The sequence below is a fragment of the Cydia amplana genome, chromosome 21, assembly GCF_948474715.1.
Source record: "Cydia amplana chromosome 21, ilCydAmpl1.1, whole genome shotgun sequence".
In the NCBI taxonomy this organism is placed as follows: Eukaryota; Metazoa; Arthropoda; class Insecta; order Lepidoptera; family Tortricidae; genus Cydia; species Cydia amplana.
In genome coordinates this window covers 3,402,523-3,420,132 of record NC_086089.1, presented here as the reverse complement: position 1 = coordinate 3,420,132, position 17,610 = coordinate 3,402,523, and the positions used below count along the sequence as shown (strand labels likewise).

The following is a 17,610-nucleotide window of genomic DNA, read 5'->3' as shown; positions in this document are numbered from 1 at the left end:
GAAACAACGCTACTCCGTTGAGTTCGAGTTGTTAGAATCGTCTTAATGAGTAGGTAGTGGAAGACTGTTGAAGAAAAGTACAGTTGACTAAATTACAAAAAAAATACAAAGGGCTTCATAGATTAACGATAAGGGTGTCGTTAAAGTTCGGCAACCAAAAAAGAAAGAAAGAGTAGCCGAAAAGGGTATTAAACCTTTTTGGCTTATTGGCAAGTTAGGAACATTCCCAATTATAATGCATGCAATAATTTACGAATATCCATAAAGAACGTAATAAAAATGCCATTATATAAAGTTCAATTTTAGATTCCATTGGTTGTAAAAGCGAACTTTGCACATGGGAAATTAAGACTGAATTTGGTAGAATAATAAGGCCTTCTAAGTCATTCCAATGTGACTTTTTTCGTCGAGTATATGGTTTATTGAACTTTGGGATGGACTGTTAAAAACATATCTACCTATATTTATGTAACTAAGTACCTATGTAGGTTACCGCGACCATTTCGATCCGTTCTGATCTGATGCAGTTTCATTAAGTACTACTCTAGATAGAACCTTCAAAATGTGTAGGTAAATTTCATTCGATAGCGTGACGAGCGTTCGCGTTTGCGTTAAGTGAAATTTTGTATGGGATGTTGAGCTTCCAAACCTAGACGACATAGACGCAAACGCGAATGCTCGTCACGCTATCGAATGAAGGAATGAAATGTACTCTAGGGTTTCTGAATGGAATTGTTCTAATTTAAGCTTAGATGGATACATATTAAGTAATTGATTGCTTTACAACTCTACCATTACAAAATACAGTGCAGCGAGCCGAGTCGCTCGCGGGGAGTGTCTCGATACTCTATCTGTTTTCGCGAAACCCTTTAAGGGATAAGTAGGTACCATAGTAGTAACATTAGGAAAATAAAACAGGGCATATAACGTTCCTTGCAGAGTTGCCATGTTACTATGTAACAAGATCACATCTAGCGAATTATAAGCACTAAACTCTAGATTTTCGAGAGCCTACCTACCTTACGTCTTGTCGCGCAGTTAGAAAACGGCGCTGCGCCAATCATGCGCAGCCTAAACAAGTGCCGGTGACGTCACCAGGTCGATCACCCCAGCCTTCGCGACTCTATTCAATTTGGACTTCGGTTATCACCTGCGTTTCTGGAAATGTAAACAAGTCGTGCCAACTTGAGGATTTTGTTTTTTTTTTACCTGTGGCAAAGTGGTTATTATGACGTCAGAAGTGTCTGGTGAATCTTGGCAACGCTTTAATCATCCAAGTGCATTTGTATTTATCTATGTATGTAACTATAAACTCTTTATTGTTCAACACAAAGACACAAATATGGCACAGGATAGGCAGTACGAAGGCGAAGTTATCCCTTCAAGGGATCTCTTTCAGTTAACCTTTGAGTAGATGAGAATTGATGAAGAACGGTACTCTGCGCACTCTAAACTTTTAAAGTTGGTTCAATCCCGAAAAAAACTGTCCCTTTTCTTTAAACAGTTAATCAGATGGTCATTTTTTCGGAATGACCTTTAGGAATATGAGATATGAGGTGAATTTGTGAACAACTTGTATATTATATATATTGTCATCACCTTGTGTTGTTATCGAACGAAAAAACAAACAAGAAAAGAGCATACTCCCATCCCCTCTGCATCCCCTCTGGCGTTGCAGATGTCCATGGGCGACGGCAAATGCTTACCATCAGGCAATTTGTCTGCTCGTTTGCCTCCTACACCATAATAAAACAACAAATGCAACCTACGCATGCTAAATTTGTCATTTACGGTAGTTAATAGGGTCATGTACTTTACCACATGCTGGCAATTAGCAGCCTCTACCTAATTGACAGTTTGACATGTCTAGGGTTTACTGTTACGCCAAGATCAGGGACAAAGTAGAGCATACAACGTGGGCCCGAATTAACCAGACATTTTATCATAGATTCCCTAATTATGGATTAGTCTATGGTTTTTTGGTGACAGTTGTCAATGTTTGAAGTGTTTCAGTTAATTCTATGTTTCTTGCGAAATAAAAGGGTCTTGTGTTTAAATGATGGTGTATTAATTAATTACATCCATAAAAGTACAAATATAACAAGGATAAAAAGGGATACGGATATTACGGATAATACCTTAGCTATATAACTTTAGCGAAAATTTGACACATTTTAGATATTTTTTACTAAGTTTAAGTAAGTTTAAGTTTAAGTTTTTTATAAGTTATAGAATAGAATAGAATAGAATTTATTCGTAAGCACAGACAATACATAATATGAAAAAAAAAACACAAAAAAAGATTAAAGTGCCACGAAATTGACGAAATGGCCTAATCTCAGCATGCTGCTGGTGGCTTCCACCGCTGGTCTTCCGATGGTTATGTCATTTGGGGTAAGATAATCATCATAGTTTATTTTGCTAGAAACGGTATGAGGATTCCCTTCAAGTGTTTGTCTTGCCCCCATAGTTATCTTACCCCATCCTATGCCCCATCATAATTATACAGACACCGCTGAGCAAAGATATCTGTTGGATTTACAATTGTCTTTAACGTAATTATGGTTCTGAGACCTCGTAGATACGTGGCGCCATCTACGTCTCTTTGTATGGATATTGACAGTCTGTATTACAAATTGTCGCTGTTTTTAGAATCAGACTTTAATGGGAATGATACAAATAAAGAAATTATAAAGGACACAGGCAAAGTCTGGCGACACAAATCCACATAAGGTCAGTCGCCATATGGTCGTTCGCCTTGCGTTCAATCCATATACTTCAACACTTATAACTATTTTATTAAGGTGCAAAATAGCATGGCAAGATTGCTTGGACATTTCGATCACCTTCAGAACGACTATTTTTGACGATACTTGTTTGGACAGCAGGACACGGTGTGTTGCTGTTTTTCTAAAATTGAATAAATCATATATCCTCCTAAGGCCCAGCCATACAGACGAAACATCCAAAATTTGTCACTGGAATTTGAACCTAAATTGTTAGGATATAGAGTTGATTTTGCGTTGTTTGAAAATTGAACGAAACAAAGCAAAAGCGACTCTGTTCCAATTGAACATGGTAGGACCTTGGGCCTTAGAAGGATAGGCCAGTTTCCAATTCGCGTTTCTAGGAAAATTGATCTGAAGCTTTCAGTTGTGGGAGCGGCAAGCCGGAATTCCAAGGCAGCACGCTCGAGCGAACGAAACGGTAGTCTCTATATCACTCTTTCATATTAGTGCGACAGAGAGACATCGCTCGCTACGGCGCAAACGATTAGCAATTTGGTTAGGCAGAGGCACCCAGGAACGCTAGTGGTATTCAATGATATTCTTCTCTTAAATAAGCTATGAGTTTATTGGTTCGAGCTCCGGTTAAAAGTCGCTCGGTTGAATCACTAGGCTACCAGTGCTACCACAAGCGCTTCTCAGAGGTCTGCTTGACAGAGCGAAAGCGAAGGTGTCCGTTTCAGCCTGGGCTTTCTTATGTCCGGCTGTTCTACTCTACAAGTCGCATTACTTTACTTAATTGATTCTAGTGAAATTGATTATATTGTTTATATGGAATAATGTCGATTCAGTTTTTTTTTATGGCAGAGGGGTTGCGACCACTAGTCAGTGAACTTTACTAACTTTGAACCAGTTTTTTTTTGCAGTCTAACGGCTTATACTGATAATGAATACCTACGCAACAGTAAACGCAATGTTGTGTAAGTTATCCATCTATTCTGCGGCTGATAGAGCGACGATGATATCCATTAAAATCTACCTCATGTAAGGACACGCCTTACCCCTAGCGGCTTAACACAAGACTATGATACTCGAATCGCGTGCGATAATAACTATCCGTATCTAATACTCTGCAAGATAGGATGTCGCGCCTGCCAAGACATAAGCAGTAACAAACGATTGTAGGACTACTTAACTCCGCAGTAGGGCCAGTAGGCATAACAAAAATCAAAAAATACTGATTCAAACAGGGCGAAACCTTGTAATGAACGGCAAATGCCCTGTAATATTCCTAATTTACTGGATAATAAATTGTCCACTTAGACCGATAGAAATTCGATTCTTTTTCGTCTCTGCCCGCTGTACCTCGGCCATAACCTTAAGTTGCCGAAAATACTTTTTGCGCGTCATCCGATGAGTTGTTTATTATCTTTTTATTTTTTATCTGTAATTGTACACCGGCTACACCGTACGTGGTGGCCAGCGAGGTAAAGTCACGGCAAAAACTTGTATTGTTTGTCTCCATTTATTTTTGGAGGGTTTCGTTCTCCACTTTTCTTGAAGCCTTGTTTCTGACGTTTTAAAAAAAACAACGGTTCAGGGAGTGCCGGCAGAAGTGAAAACTCAATGACTAGTGCAAAATGCACTATGTATAATTGAGGTTAACGCCAACTAGCGTTAGCGTTAATTACTTGAAACCCCTAAGCACATCACTGTTAGTACTCGAGTTATATTAATACCAGTTAGAGCGAAACTCACTAGGTGGCATTTAAATTAATAAAGAAAAACTCAATGACATGTAACAGTTTTTCATGTAATGTCATTGAGTTTTTCTTTATTGATTTAAATGTCATCTAAATGAGTGGCCATCTAAATCTTACGGTCACGTGATCGTCTTACGCTGTCTCGAGTTTAACATTTTTTCCCCACCTCAAGTGCATAGCGCCGCTAAAGAAGTTTTCACTTCAAAAATAACTCGTAATTTGATTCTTAAGAGGATTAGTGGACGACCGTTTCTATATACATAGTCCCCATATTCTTCTTTAGATATTGACATTATGGAAAATATTTCCGGTTTGTGATGTTGATCCATGAGGAATTGAGGGAACTGAGTATTCAAAAGTGACATTTGATGAAGTGAAACTGCTGATGACCAAAACGGAACTCTTCAACGACGCGTATTTCACGTTATTTTCATGCACATTATGCACCCCGAAAGTTAAGCTATAACAAATGCTCACAGGACGAATTTAGCTAACACAATATTTGGCTACAGTACTTTTGAAAACAACACTTTTAGTTTTCTATGTTTGTAAACCACCTGTAAACGATCAAGAGGACTTAGAAGATAAGACTTGTAACAAAACGTAGGTAGATCTCTATCTCCATGTACAATAATCGAAACAATGCGGTTCGTAGCTTCCGCGCGTCGCCAGCCATCTCCAATATGATTTATAATATTTGCAGACGGGTCATTGACTGTAGCCGACAGCTCAGTAACATATAAAAAGCGGCCAAGTGCGAGTCGGACTCGCCCATGAAGGGTTCCGTATTTAGGCGATTTATGACGTATAAAAAAAAACGACTTACTAGATCTCGTTCAAACCAATTTTCGGTGGAAGTTTACATGGTAATGTGCATCATATATTTTTTTTTAGTTTTATCATTCTCTTATTTTAGAAGTTACAGGGGGGGGGACACACATTTTACCACTTTGGAAGTGTCTCTCGCGCAAACTATTCAGTTTAGAAAAAAATGATATTAGAAACCTCAATATCATTTTTGAAGACCTATCCATAGATACCCCACAAGTATGGGTTTGATGAAAAAAATTTTTTTGAGTTTCAGTTCGAAGTATGGGGAACCCCAAAATTTATTGTTTTTTTTTTTCTATTTTTGTGTGAAAATCTTAATGCGGTTCACAGAATACATCTACTTACCAAGTTTCAACAGTATAGTTCTTATAGTTTCGGAGAAAAGTGGCTGTGACATACGGACGGACAGACAGACGGACAGACGGACAGACAGACAGACAGACATGACGAATCTATAAGGGTTCCGTTTTTTGCCATTTGGCTACGGAACCCTAATAAATGCCCGAGATGCCCATAGCACACGTAGAGCGTTAGCGAGACCTTATGGTTTTTTTAATCTACTTCATAGATTGAAAGGAGGTTCTGAATTGTATTGTTTTTATTTTTATTAAAACGACTTCTCTAACTGTATATGTGCGTGACGTCCTACGTTGAGAATCAAAGCGCTAACAGTCAAAAATACCTATATTATTAGAAATATTTAATTACTTACTTCTCATTGAAATGGCTCTCAAAGGCAATTCCCAACTCGTATCAATGTAAAATATAACTAAGACCTGGTTTACTTTTCACTCTTGAATCATAAATAGGGAAAAATTATCTAAATATTTTATGTTTTTCCTATGTATTTTATTGTCTAGACAAAAATAGGCCTTTAGAGCCGTATATATTCGCATTTAGTACGCTAGAGCCGTAATGAAATATGAGTATCCCAATCCCAACCACTGTAAAGTGATAGGCTCCAAAATATTGAGGTTACGTTTAAAAGCGGCCGGTTGCTAAGCAGTGTCATGTTCTTTTGCAAATCGGTGTCGGTATCAAAAAGCAAACATAAATATAAAGGATTAAGACATTTAAGACGGGTGGATATTAGCAACACAGCTGCCTAAATGTAGATCGGAAAATGTCAGGAAAACACTAAAAAGATGATGGCGCTTTAGTCTTTCTTCATACCTATCTGTAGATCATCTAACATCTCTGGATTACCTACATAAAGGCATTCGCATTAGAAGCGGATCTGCACCCCGCTTCGCTGTGCGAGCGGGACATCGACATACCCCACATCGGAGCACACACAGTGTGATAACCACCTTACATAGTATTAGAAACAAGCCGTTTTGACCATTTTTGTTTCCATCGCTCAGGCGCAGCGCTACCGCGAGCGGCGGCGCCTGGCCACGCCGAGCCCCACGCCTTCGCCGCCGCGCACGCAGGGCTGGTTCAAGTCGCTCGACCGCCTCTCCAGGAAGAAGAAGAACGTCAAGGTAAGTATCTCTTTATTCGCCATGACTGTCAGATCTCTTATTGGGTTGGTACTGGGCCTTTGGGTGCCGCATCGACCAAGCATTGATCTATTGTGACAGCCCTTTAAAGTTCATTACTAATGCCCGTTGCATCCAGAAAATTACAGATCTCTTTTCAGATCTCAGACATACAGTCTATAATTATCAGTATATAATTGTCTATTTCCATGTCACACACACCTCATGTATGAGGGTCTTGACTTGACACTCTATGTTGTGAGCTTTCCATCCTGAATGTTATCCACTAGTTATAAACTGGATTTATATTTTTTTTTATGTAACAGTTTAACCTTTACGATTTACAGACGGAAAAAGAAATCACGCCAGTAGACCGAAGCTTCAAACCCAAGCTCAACTCTCCAGCTAAGAACCTACGATTCTTCGGTGACACCGACGCAGAATCCGACGCCAAGCACAGCACCGTCAAACCCCACGGAACCTTACGGAAAACAGTCTCCAACTCAACCTCAGGCCTTGACGAAGTTGATCATGCTGAGTTGAATAAAAGTTACTCTTTATCTAACTTGGATAAGAGCGATAAGAAGTACTATAAGAGGAATCTTCACAATATATCTGAGATTCAGTCTGAGGACAGTCAGCGCGGGTTGAAGCCGCCGATGAGTCCGTATCAGGCAGACAGGTCGAGGAGTCACAGCAGTTCGAAGACGCTGAGGAATGGAAGGAGGGAGCGAGGCAGCTCCTCGGAACTGAGGAGTAGCAAGCAGGATCTCAATAGGGATTACAAGTGAGTCAATTATCTGATTATTTATCGGTTGATTATTAGGTAATAATAAATAATAAAATATTTTTATTGACAAAAAACAAGTTACAAGGTAGGTTTTGTAGTCCCTGACTTCTGAGCTAGGTAAAAGACCTGTGTTTACAGAAGTCAGTGTCCTCTCCTAGACAATAGAAACTATATAAGGAACATCGAATCTAGTATGGCTTATTTACTACATTTACCATTTTGGTTTTGAGGAATGGAAGGAGGGAGCGAGGCAACTCCACGGAACTGAGGAGTAGCAAGCAGGATCTCAATAGGGATTACAAGTGAGTCAATTATCTGATTATTTATTGGCTGATTATTAGGTAACAGCACAGTGCGGTTATTGTCAAGTTTAACTACAGTGAACTACCTATGTGTGCTTTTGGCTGTGTTTCCACCAGAGATGTGCGAGCGTAGCGTGAGATGTACGTGTTTGTCATTAACCAATAGAAACACTTTACCTATACTCGCTCAGCGCAGCTCTAGTGGAAACAGCTCAGCGGAGCAAGTTTTTTGTAAATACAAAAGGTAGGATGTGTGGGAGAAATGTGTTTGCGAAGTGGAAAGCAATCCAAGAAAGTTTATAAGGAACTAAGGAATTATCTGGATTTCAATGATCATCTGCCAATTTTTAGGGTTCCGTAGCCAAATGGCAAAAAACGGAATCCTTATAGATTCGTCATGTCTGTCTGTCTGTCTGTCTGTCTGTCCGTCTGTCCGTCTGTCCGTCTGTCCGTCTGTCCGTCTGTCCGTCTGTCTGTCCGTCCGTATGTCACAGCCACTTTTCTCCGAAACTATAAGAACTATACTGTTTAAACTTGGTAAGTAGATGTATTCTGTGAACCGCATTAAGATTTTCACACAAAAATAGAAAAAAAACAATAAATTTTTGGGGTTCCCCATACTTCGAACTGAAACTCAAAACATTTTTTTCATCAAACCCATACGTGTGGGGTATAGAGTGGGGGATAGGTCTTCAAAAATGATATTGAGGTTTCTAATATCATTTTTTTCTAAACTGAATAGTTTGCGCGAGAGACACTTCCAAAGTGGTAAAATGTGTGTCCCCCCCCCCCCCCCTGTAACTTCTAAAATAAGAGAATGATAAAACTAAAAAAAATATATGATGTACATTACCATGTAAACTTCCACCAAAAATTGGTTTGAACGAGATCTAGTAAGTAGTTTTTTTTATACGTCATAAATCGACTAAATACGGAACCCTTCATGGGCGAGTCCGACTCGCACTTGGCCGCTTTTTATTTCACTCTAATATGACTTGTTTGTCTCTTGCGCAGGTATCGCCGTCGCACGCCGGCGCACTCGGGCGAGAGCAGCACAGAGGGCGACTCGAGCCACCAGTCACAGCGCAGCGTGGTCTACCTGCACGCCACCACTGGTATGTACCTATTACACTATTACTATTTCGGTTTTGATCTAATTCTACTTAGGCGGCTATATTATATTATATGACTATATACCTAGTTCATTTGATCCATAAACACCAGAAGTCCGTCCAAAACTATATATGCATTCAAATCTATATGGGTCGAATCGCAGAGAAAATGAAACTTGTTCCATTCTGTCCCTGTATCCTGCTAAAGACAATAAGTCAAAGATTCCCTGACCCTTTGACCGCCGAAGATGTTAACTGATCCGCGAGGCTATAGCCCAATTGGTACCTTCCGACAATAGTATTAAAATAACCGTTACCCGTAACTTTACGGTTATTACTATTGATTATTAACCGTTGCGTTGAAAGGGTTAAGAACTCTCGAACCCAGATTTAAATCAATCTAAACAAAGTAGATATACAGGGTGTTTCCTGTAACAGGAGCAATAAATTAAACTGTAGGCTGTACTCCTCAAACTGACCAACATTTGTTCAGCAACTTTTAAAAATAACTTATGTTTTGATTTTTATTACACTTTTATAGTTTATTCTAAGACGCAATGTATTGCAAATTTTGTTATGTTTAAAGCGTGACAAGCAACGTCAAACACCAGCGTACATTGAAGAAGCGGGTATTTAGGGTTCTCAAGGGTCGGCAACGCTTAAGTGGCTGCTGTGATGTTGCTTATGTCCATGGGCGACGATGACCGCTTCCCATTAGGCGGCTCGTCTGCTCGTTTGCTGACTATTACATAAAAAAAATATTCTGTATGAAAAAGTGGAAGTCTAAAGAATTCATAATTTTTAAAAGTTGTTTAACAAAAGTTTTATAGTTTGAGGAGTATATAATACATGTATTAATTATTTGCTCGTGTTACAGGCAACACCCTGTACTTTATCGATATACATACCCGTAAAATACTTAAGTACGTAATTATTGCGATTAACTCTAACTTGTAAAATTTTCAGTGGGTGACATCCCCGACCCGGGCCGCATGACCCGCAACCGTTCAAGGGACGACGTCTCCTCCGTCAACTCCTCCAACCTGCAGGTCCGGAGCACCACCAAGAGCTTCTCCCTCTTCGCCCCCTGGACCCCCCGCCACCCCGCCGACCACCACGACCTACACTACGCGCAGCGACCAAAAAAAGAAACCAGACCTGCGCTACAGAAAAACAAATCGTACAGCCAATCAACGCTGACGCGCCGACCGATCAATAATAGATTGACCAACTCCAGCACGACTCTTCATAGGAAACCGGAGCGGAGGGATGGGCAGAAGAGTCAGTCTAGTGAGGTGTTGAATAGAGACGGGGTTTCAAGGTCGATCTCGATGCCGAAGGACGAGAAGAAAGCTGGGTGGTTTAAGCTGTCGAATAAAAAAAAACTGGAGACTACTAGAGTCCGCTAACGCTTTAATTATAAGATTTAACCCTTTGAACGCCACGCCTATCGTGTGCGGCGCTCATAGTGATCCTTGTTGCACGAAGGTTCATATTAAGCTTCAGCTGCGCGCGTCAGTCTTTCTTTGGCGCTGAAAGGGTTAATGGATCAATGCACAATGGAAAGTAGAGGACATTTTTAAGGCGAAAAATGGATTGTGTAATTTTTAATTTGACAATGTTGCCAATGTGTCTTCTACCGAGTCTATCAAATGATACTGTCAAAATCAATGACAAAAAAAAATTAAATATTTAGAAACTATCTTAACATTATGGTGCTATAATAATATTGCCTTCAATTTATGTTTTACACACAATATTAATGTTGATAATAAGTGCCATTGACGTGTATCGTAACGTTACCAGCTGTCATTAACGCTTGCAGTGTAGATTAATCTTTATTTTAAATAAGGGTAAAAGGGGTGACTATGAACTATATGTTTTATGGGGTGACTTAGTCATTTATTTCATTATTTTAACGCGCTTCTTACTAATAATATCGATATAAAGTTTAATGATATATTTTTATTTTATATGTGATTTATTTTGCTATTGGTAATTTTAATACGCTTTGAAATTAATAGGTAATATCCATTGTTTATGTACATTAAACAACAGAAACAGTGTCCAAAACTTTGTCTAATAAAAATTGTTTTATTTTATTCCTACGCCTATACCCACCATGTTGCCTGAACCATAGAGAAAAAGCGGCCAAGTGCGAGTCGGACTCGCCCATGAAGGGTTCCGTATTTAGGCGATTTATGACGTATAAAAAAAAACGACTTACTAGATCTCGTTCAAACCAATTTTCGGTGGAAGTTTACATGGTAATGTGCATCATATATTTTTTTTTAGTTTTATCATTCTCTTATTTTAGAAGTTACAGGGGGGGGGGACACATTTTACCACTTTGGAAGTGTCTCTCGCGCAAACTATTCAGTTTAGAAAAAAATTATATTAGAAACCTCAATATCATTTTTGAAGACCTATCCATAGATACCCCACAAGTATGGGTTTGATGAAAAAAAATTTTTTGAGTTTCAGTTCGAAGTATGGGGAACCCCAAAATTTATTGTTTTTTTTTCTATTTTTGTGTGAAAATCTTAATGCGGTTCACAGAATACATCTACTTACCAAGTTTCAACAGTATAGTTCTTATAGTTTCGGAGAAAAGTGGCTGTGACATACGGACGGACAGACAGACGGACAGACGGACAGACAGACAGACAGACATGACGAATCTATAAGGGTTCCGTTTTTTGCCATTTGGCTACGGAACCCTAAACATACATAGAGTACTCACTCCATACATCAGTTTTAGTACCAAAAAGACTATTAGCATCTAGCATCGAGTAGCGGAACTATCAGTACTGCTACTCGACAATAGATGTAGCACCGACCGGAAAGTCTTATGCTGTTGAGATAAGACTTTCCGGTCGGTGCTACATCTATTGTCAAGTAGCAGTACTGATAGTTCCGCTACTCGATGCTAGATGTAGACACTGAAATTAATAGTCTGAACTGATGTATGGAGTGAGCACTCTTGTCTTACTATATTTCTCTATGCCTGAACGTCAAATGAACATCCGTTTCGTAGCATCCAACAGAGCAGAGGGAAGTGAAGTCAAATTTTGGTTTTTAGAGTGAAACAGTTCTAAATAAGTCCTAAACCTTTCTAAAACACATATCTGTTTTTACTAGTGACATCTCTTGTGCAATAGCTCATACCAAAATCGTTAATTTATCGCCAGATGGCACCTGAACTATACTGCTATTTGCCACTAGATGGCGTATAAGTATACAATTTTAAAACGTTCTACTACTTGTCCCTAGATGTCGCACACTACTAAGATTTACTATAAACTAAAAATTAAAAATTAAATCTCTTATTATTAATATTAATACAATTATTTATGGATGAAATACTGTAATTTTGAATATACAAGCATTTTAATTACCATTTCAAACGAAGAAGTATATCAATGACTTTGAACAAACTTTGATTTTTCCTGCCAAATGTCAAACGAAACGTCAAACAATGTTTACCTATACTTCATTGATAATATTCACTCTTATTCGTCTACGGATATGTTTGTTTTTATTTATAGATAATTCGTAAGGCGGTCTCAGTCTCGATGATTCATAATTTGCATAGTGTTCTAAGTTAGGTGCTACCCGGGCTACAGTGACTCAATGTGAGATCCAAAATGCCTCACATCGCAACTTACGTGTTCTTTGACCTGGAAACTACGGGTCTACCGCATCTGGAGCGTAACAGGACCAAGATTATCGAGCTCTGCTTCGTTGCCACCTCAAGGAAGGAGATAGAAAAATGTCGATACAGAGAAATACCGCCGGTTAGTAAAATAACATTGGTTTTCAATCCGCAGAGACCTATGCAATCCAAAGTTGTGGAATTAACCGGATTCACCAACAAGTTACTTGAACACGCGCCGACTTTTAAACAGAAAACTAAAAGTTTGGTAGCCTTTCTAGAAGAGCTTGAAAAACCGGTGTGTCTGGTCGCACATAATGGTAATATTTTCGACTATAAATTGCTACAAACAGAATTCAATGAGGCTGGCGAGACCCTACCAAGAGATCTTCTATGTGTAGATTCCATAATAGGGTTTAGGAAACTCTTGAAAGGAACAACTATTGATTATAAAACTTTAGAAGTCTCGCCACAGAGAGATGAAGACTTAATAACAGATGACGAAGACGAATGGCCTGATATTAATGTGAGTAATGAAGACTGGCAAGAAATTGATGACATATGCCTCTCATTATCTGATATGTCATGTGAAGACATTGATGAAAATGCCAAAGAAGAAAAGGGAACCAAAACCAGCAATGAAAAAATTAGGAAGAAAAAAACTGAAGCAATTAAAAGGGTGATGGATAAAAAACCTAAACCTGACAAAGAAAGCTTTGCGTTGACTGCCCTCTATAAAAGACTTCTGAACAGAGAAGAGCAGAATGCGCACAGAGCTGAAGCGGATTGTTTTATGTTACTGTACTGTGTTGTGGCTATGAAAAGCGACTTTCTGCCATGGGCCGACGATTCCTGTAAAAAGCTGACTGAAATTAGGCCCCTTGAAAGGCATTAGTTTTAGGATGTTTTTTTAAATAAGAAATCATGATAACTATATTATTATTAATAAGTATTTTTTTATAAATAAGTTTACTGTTTGCAAGGCAGGGCCTTGTTTTATAGATTTTTTATATTTGACTACTTCAAAATTATGTATGTTACAATTGTTACATACATTTACTTGATTATTCTATTGCATGTTGACTGCCTTGGTGGCTATAAGAATGTTTATTAAGTTACAGTATAATTTGTTTATTAAATTATCAATAAATATTTTTGTCATCAAAATGCAAGATTTTGTAATTTATAAAACTACTATAATAAACTTGGTCAAGCAGATCTTGTCAGTAGAAAAAGGCGCGAAATTCAAATTTTCTGTCAAAAAAATATTGTTATATATACTTGGTCAACCAGATCCTGACAGTAGAAAAAGGCGACAAATTTGAAAAATGTAGGCGCGAAGGGATATCGTCCCATAGAAAATTTGAATTTCGCGCCTTTTTTTACTGACAAGATTTGGTTGACCAGCTATAGTGTGTCAAAGGTCTGTTTGATTTCAAACATAGACAGAGAGAATCATACTATCTTTGTCTAACACTAGTACTAGCACCCAAAAGAAAAGGATGAGTATAGTTTTTTTGTTCCTATTTACTGACAAGATTTGGTTGACCCAGTATATAAATGACTTTTTATAAATCGACGCGTTTCAAGTCTAGCTAACCCCGTAAACAAGAGTTTAGCAAATGAGGTGTTTTATGGTAGCAGAGCAGACGTAGCCGTAGCAGTTCCTCTGTATTTATAATTCATACACATTCGTCACCAAACAATATATTTTTATTTAAATTTAAAGTGCTTGATGATACTACAAATTATTATTCTAACAAAATAACAACATTCTATAAATAAACAACATGAAAAAGGAAAATTACCAACTTTATTTAAATGATACGCAAGGCGATGCGAGAACGCTGCTCTATAAAATACTTTCTGTCAACGTCATGGTGAATTCATGTCGATTTGGAGAAAATCGCCGATTTCCGTCGTTCTAGTAGAGGAAAATCATGAAAAAATAACTGAAAATTACTAATCGTTTAAAGTTTTTGTCACCGGGCGTGCGTTGCCTCGACCATGGCCCGGCGATACCACGACGCAGCTGCGAAATTGCAGCTAAATGTCCAGAAACATTTGAAGGGGATGAAAGAGCTTTCTTCGTCGGAAGATGAGGAACCGTACGAGTCCAGCGTCCTCGAGGGCGTGCTGCAGAGCTACAGGAATGGCGGCGGCGACGCGCACATGCTCAACCGCACGAAGAACATGCTGGAGGAAGCGATTAGCGGCCGCCCCGTAACATGTCTCATTTGCATCGGCTCCATCAAACGCGCCCATCCCATCTGGACTTGCGACCACTGCCACTCGTACTTCCATCTCTCCTGCATCCAGAAGTGGTCCAACGACAGCATTAGCCTGCGTAGCGAGGAGAACCACGGACCCATCGCGGTGTTTGTGCCCAAGAAAATCGAGTGGTGCTGCCCTAAATGCCGGCAGTCGTATAGTAAAGAGGAAATTCCTCGCAAGTATCGCTGTTTCTGTAGCAAGACTGATGACCCTCCATTCCATCCATGGTTGATTCCACATTCGTGTGGAGAGGTGTGTGAAAAAAGGTTGTCAACAGGAGATAATTGCAAACATAAATGTCTGTTGATATGCCATCCTGGTCCCTGTCCACCGTGCCCACAAACTGTCAATGGAGTATGTTTCTGTGAGAAGGAACGTAAGAGAGTTCGCTGCAGTGCATCAAAATGGTCTTGTGGCCAACAGTGTAAGAAATTACTCTCATGCAAATCTCACAAATGTGAAAATGTTTGCCACGAGGATGCGTGCGCTCCTTGTACATATACAAGTGTCCAGGCCTGTCTGTGTGGTGCTGAGAAGGTCAAAAGACCATGCAATGATCCTCTATGGCGCTGCCAGAAGCGTTGTAACAAACCATTCTCATGTGGTTACCATAAATGTGAAGAAATATGTCACTCAGGTGATTGTGGTGACTGTCCCAATTCTGGGATGCGGTCATGTCCTTGTGGAGCTAATCAGAGATTTGTTCAGTGCCCTGATGTCATGGAGACCTGTAAGGGCACCTGTGGAAAGACTAAGGATTATTGTGAACACACTTGCCCAGAGAAATGCCACAAAGGCCCCTGTCCACCATGCCAAGTGTTGATTGAAAAAAAGTGTCAATGCAGCACACATGTGAGATCATTACCTTGCAGTAAGGAGTATAAGTGCGAAACCAAGTGCCGAGGCATAAGACCTTGTGGAAAACATGGTTGTGCTCGTAAATGTTGCAATGGAAACTGTCCGCCATGTGAGAAAATCTGTGACAAGCCTCTGCAGTGTGGTCGTCATAAATGCACAATGGTATGCCATCACGGTCCATGCTATCCTTGTCCCAGGGAATCCAAAGTAACTTGCCGCTGTAAAGAGACCTATGTAACAGTTCCGTGTGGTAGAGAGAAACACACTAAACCTCCTAAATGCAGTCTCCTGTGCGCGCTTAAATATAAATGTGGCCATGTCGATGAAAACAAACATTCCTGCCATTTTGGTGATTGTCCTCCTTGTAAGGCAATATGTCATAAGCAGTATGAGAATTGTGAACATGACTGCAGAGCTGTTTGCCACGCATTTGTTAGAGTAGTTTTTAAGCAAGTAGAGAAGCCCGCTACTCCATGGGAAGTGCAGCCACCAAAAACTAAAGTAATGACTCTTGAATGTCCACCATGTGAGATTCCGGTTCCTATTGTTTGCTTTGGGGAACATGAAACAGCAGATCAACCATGCCATACTGCTTTGCGCCGCCCCTGTGGTCGTGAATGTGGCAGAGAACTTCCCTGCACCAAACACAAGTGCAAACTGCTGTGCCACTTGCACACAGCCGATCCTAACTATCCTAATGTTCCTTCTTCCTGCGAACCATGCAATAGGGAATGTCTAGCCCCAAGACCAGACAGGTGCAGCCATAAATGTGCTAGAGGTGTTTGCCATCCAGGAGCCTGTCCTTCCTGTGAAGTCATAGAAAAAACTCCATGTCACTGCAAAGTTACCGAATTATACTTGCGATGCCGTGAACTGAGTACAGCTACAGAAGAAATGCTGTCATGCAAGCAGCAGTGCCCTAAGAATCTGGAGTGTGGGCACAGATGCAGAAACCTGTGCCATCCAGGCCCCTGTGCAAGTCAAGTCTGCACAAAGAAAACAAAGGTCTACTGTCCATGCGGAAACTTGAAGAAGGATGCTCCTTGTAATCTTGTAAGGAGTGGTGAAGGGAAACCTTCCTGTGACTCCACTTGTGAAGAAAAACGCATTGCAGCTGAGTTAGAAAGAGAAAAAGAAGAAAAGAGACGTAAAGAGATTGAGGAGGAGAAAAATCGCAAGGAGTTGGCGGAATATGAATGGAAGTTGAGTGGAAAGAAGAAGAAATATAAAGAAAAGAAGGTTGTAGCGAATAGGGATGACCGGAATCTGTTGCAAAAGTATTGGATTCCTATCGTTTCGGTCTTAGTTGTTGTAATTTCTGCTATTTATTTCATATTTTATATTTGATGGGATGGGATTTGTTTATTATAATCAGTAAGGCCAATTTTTTTTTTATTACCGGATGTAAATTGTATTATTTATAAGCATACTATACATTTTAGTTTGGTTTTCTTTATCCCAGTGTTATATAGTTTGTAACTGCACACAGCACTGATCATATTTATTTTTGTAGTTCACTAAGTAGTGTTCAGACTGGATGTTTTATTATTTTCTACAAATAAAGGTGTTTATGAAAATTATTAATGTAATTATTTATAATTATTTCAGAACCATTAATACATCCATTGTGTTTGTGTTATACGGATTTTAAACAGTGTTCACGCTGCAAATTACAAATTCGGTGTTTGCCTGGCTTTCCAACAAATGGAGTTGTTAGAAAGAGAGGAACCAATTAACTTTTAGCTTAGAAGTGGTAACACACTATCGCACCGCACCGTGACCTGGGTGCGTCGCACCCATAAGTGAGAACGAGAAACA

At 39.5% G+C, this 17,610-nt stretch overlaps 3 protein-coding genes across 4 annotated transcripts in view; all 3 read left to right on the top strand.

Annotated features, from left to right (window-relative positions):
• The window catches only part of LOC134657795 (zinc finger CCCH domain-containing protein 13), a 58,834-nt gene extending 48,380 nt beyond the window's left edge, over window positions 1–10,454 (top strand). Inside the window, exons 6-9 of one of the 2 annotated variants that reach the window (XM_063513348.1) lie at window positions 6,691–6,804; window positions 7,149–7,588; window positions 8,908–9,008; window positions 9,972–10,454. In XM_063513348.1, the coding sequence (XP_063369418.1) occupies window positions 6,691–6,804; window positions 7,149–7,588; window positions 8,908–9,008; window positions 9,972–10,414 (1,098 nt within the window). In that variant the 3' untranslated portion in view covers window positions 10,415–10,454. Of the gene's footprint in view, window positions 1–6,684; window positions 6,805–7,148; window positions 7,589–8,907; window positions 9,009–9,971 lie in introns of both variants that reach the window. The other variant, XM_063513344.1, reaches the window with a different exon arrangement.
• Window positions 10,455–12,651: 2,197 nt separating this feature from the next.
• On the top strand, window positions 12,652–13,573 carry LOC134657901 (uncharacterized). The gene has a single exon (XM_063513478.1). It carries the CDS (start codon window positions 12,653–12,655, stop codon window positions 13,553–13,555), a length of 903 nt encoding a protein of 300 aa, XP_063369548.1. The 5' UTR covers window position 12,652; the 3' UTR covers window positions 13,556–13,573.
• Window positions 13,574–14,520: 947 nt separating this feature from the next.
• LOC134658072 (NF-X1-type zinc finger protein NFXL1) lies at window positions 14,521–17,223 on the top strand. Its single transcript, XM_063513671.1, has one exon. The coding sequence runs from the start codon at window positions 14,668–14,670 to the stop codon at window positions 17,137–17,139; it is 2,472 nt and encodes an 823-aa protein (XP_063369741.1). The 5' UTR covers window positions 14,521–14,667; the 3' UTR covers window positions 17,140–17,223.
• The last annotated feature ends 387 nt before the right edge of the window (window positions 17,224–17,610 follow it).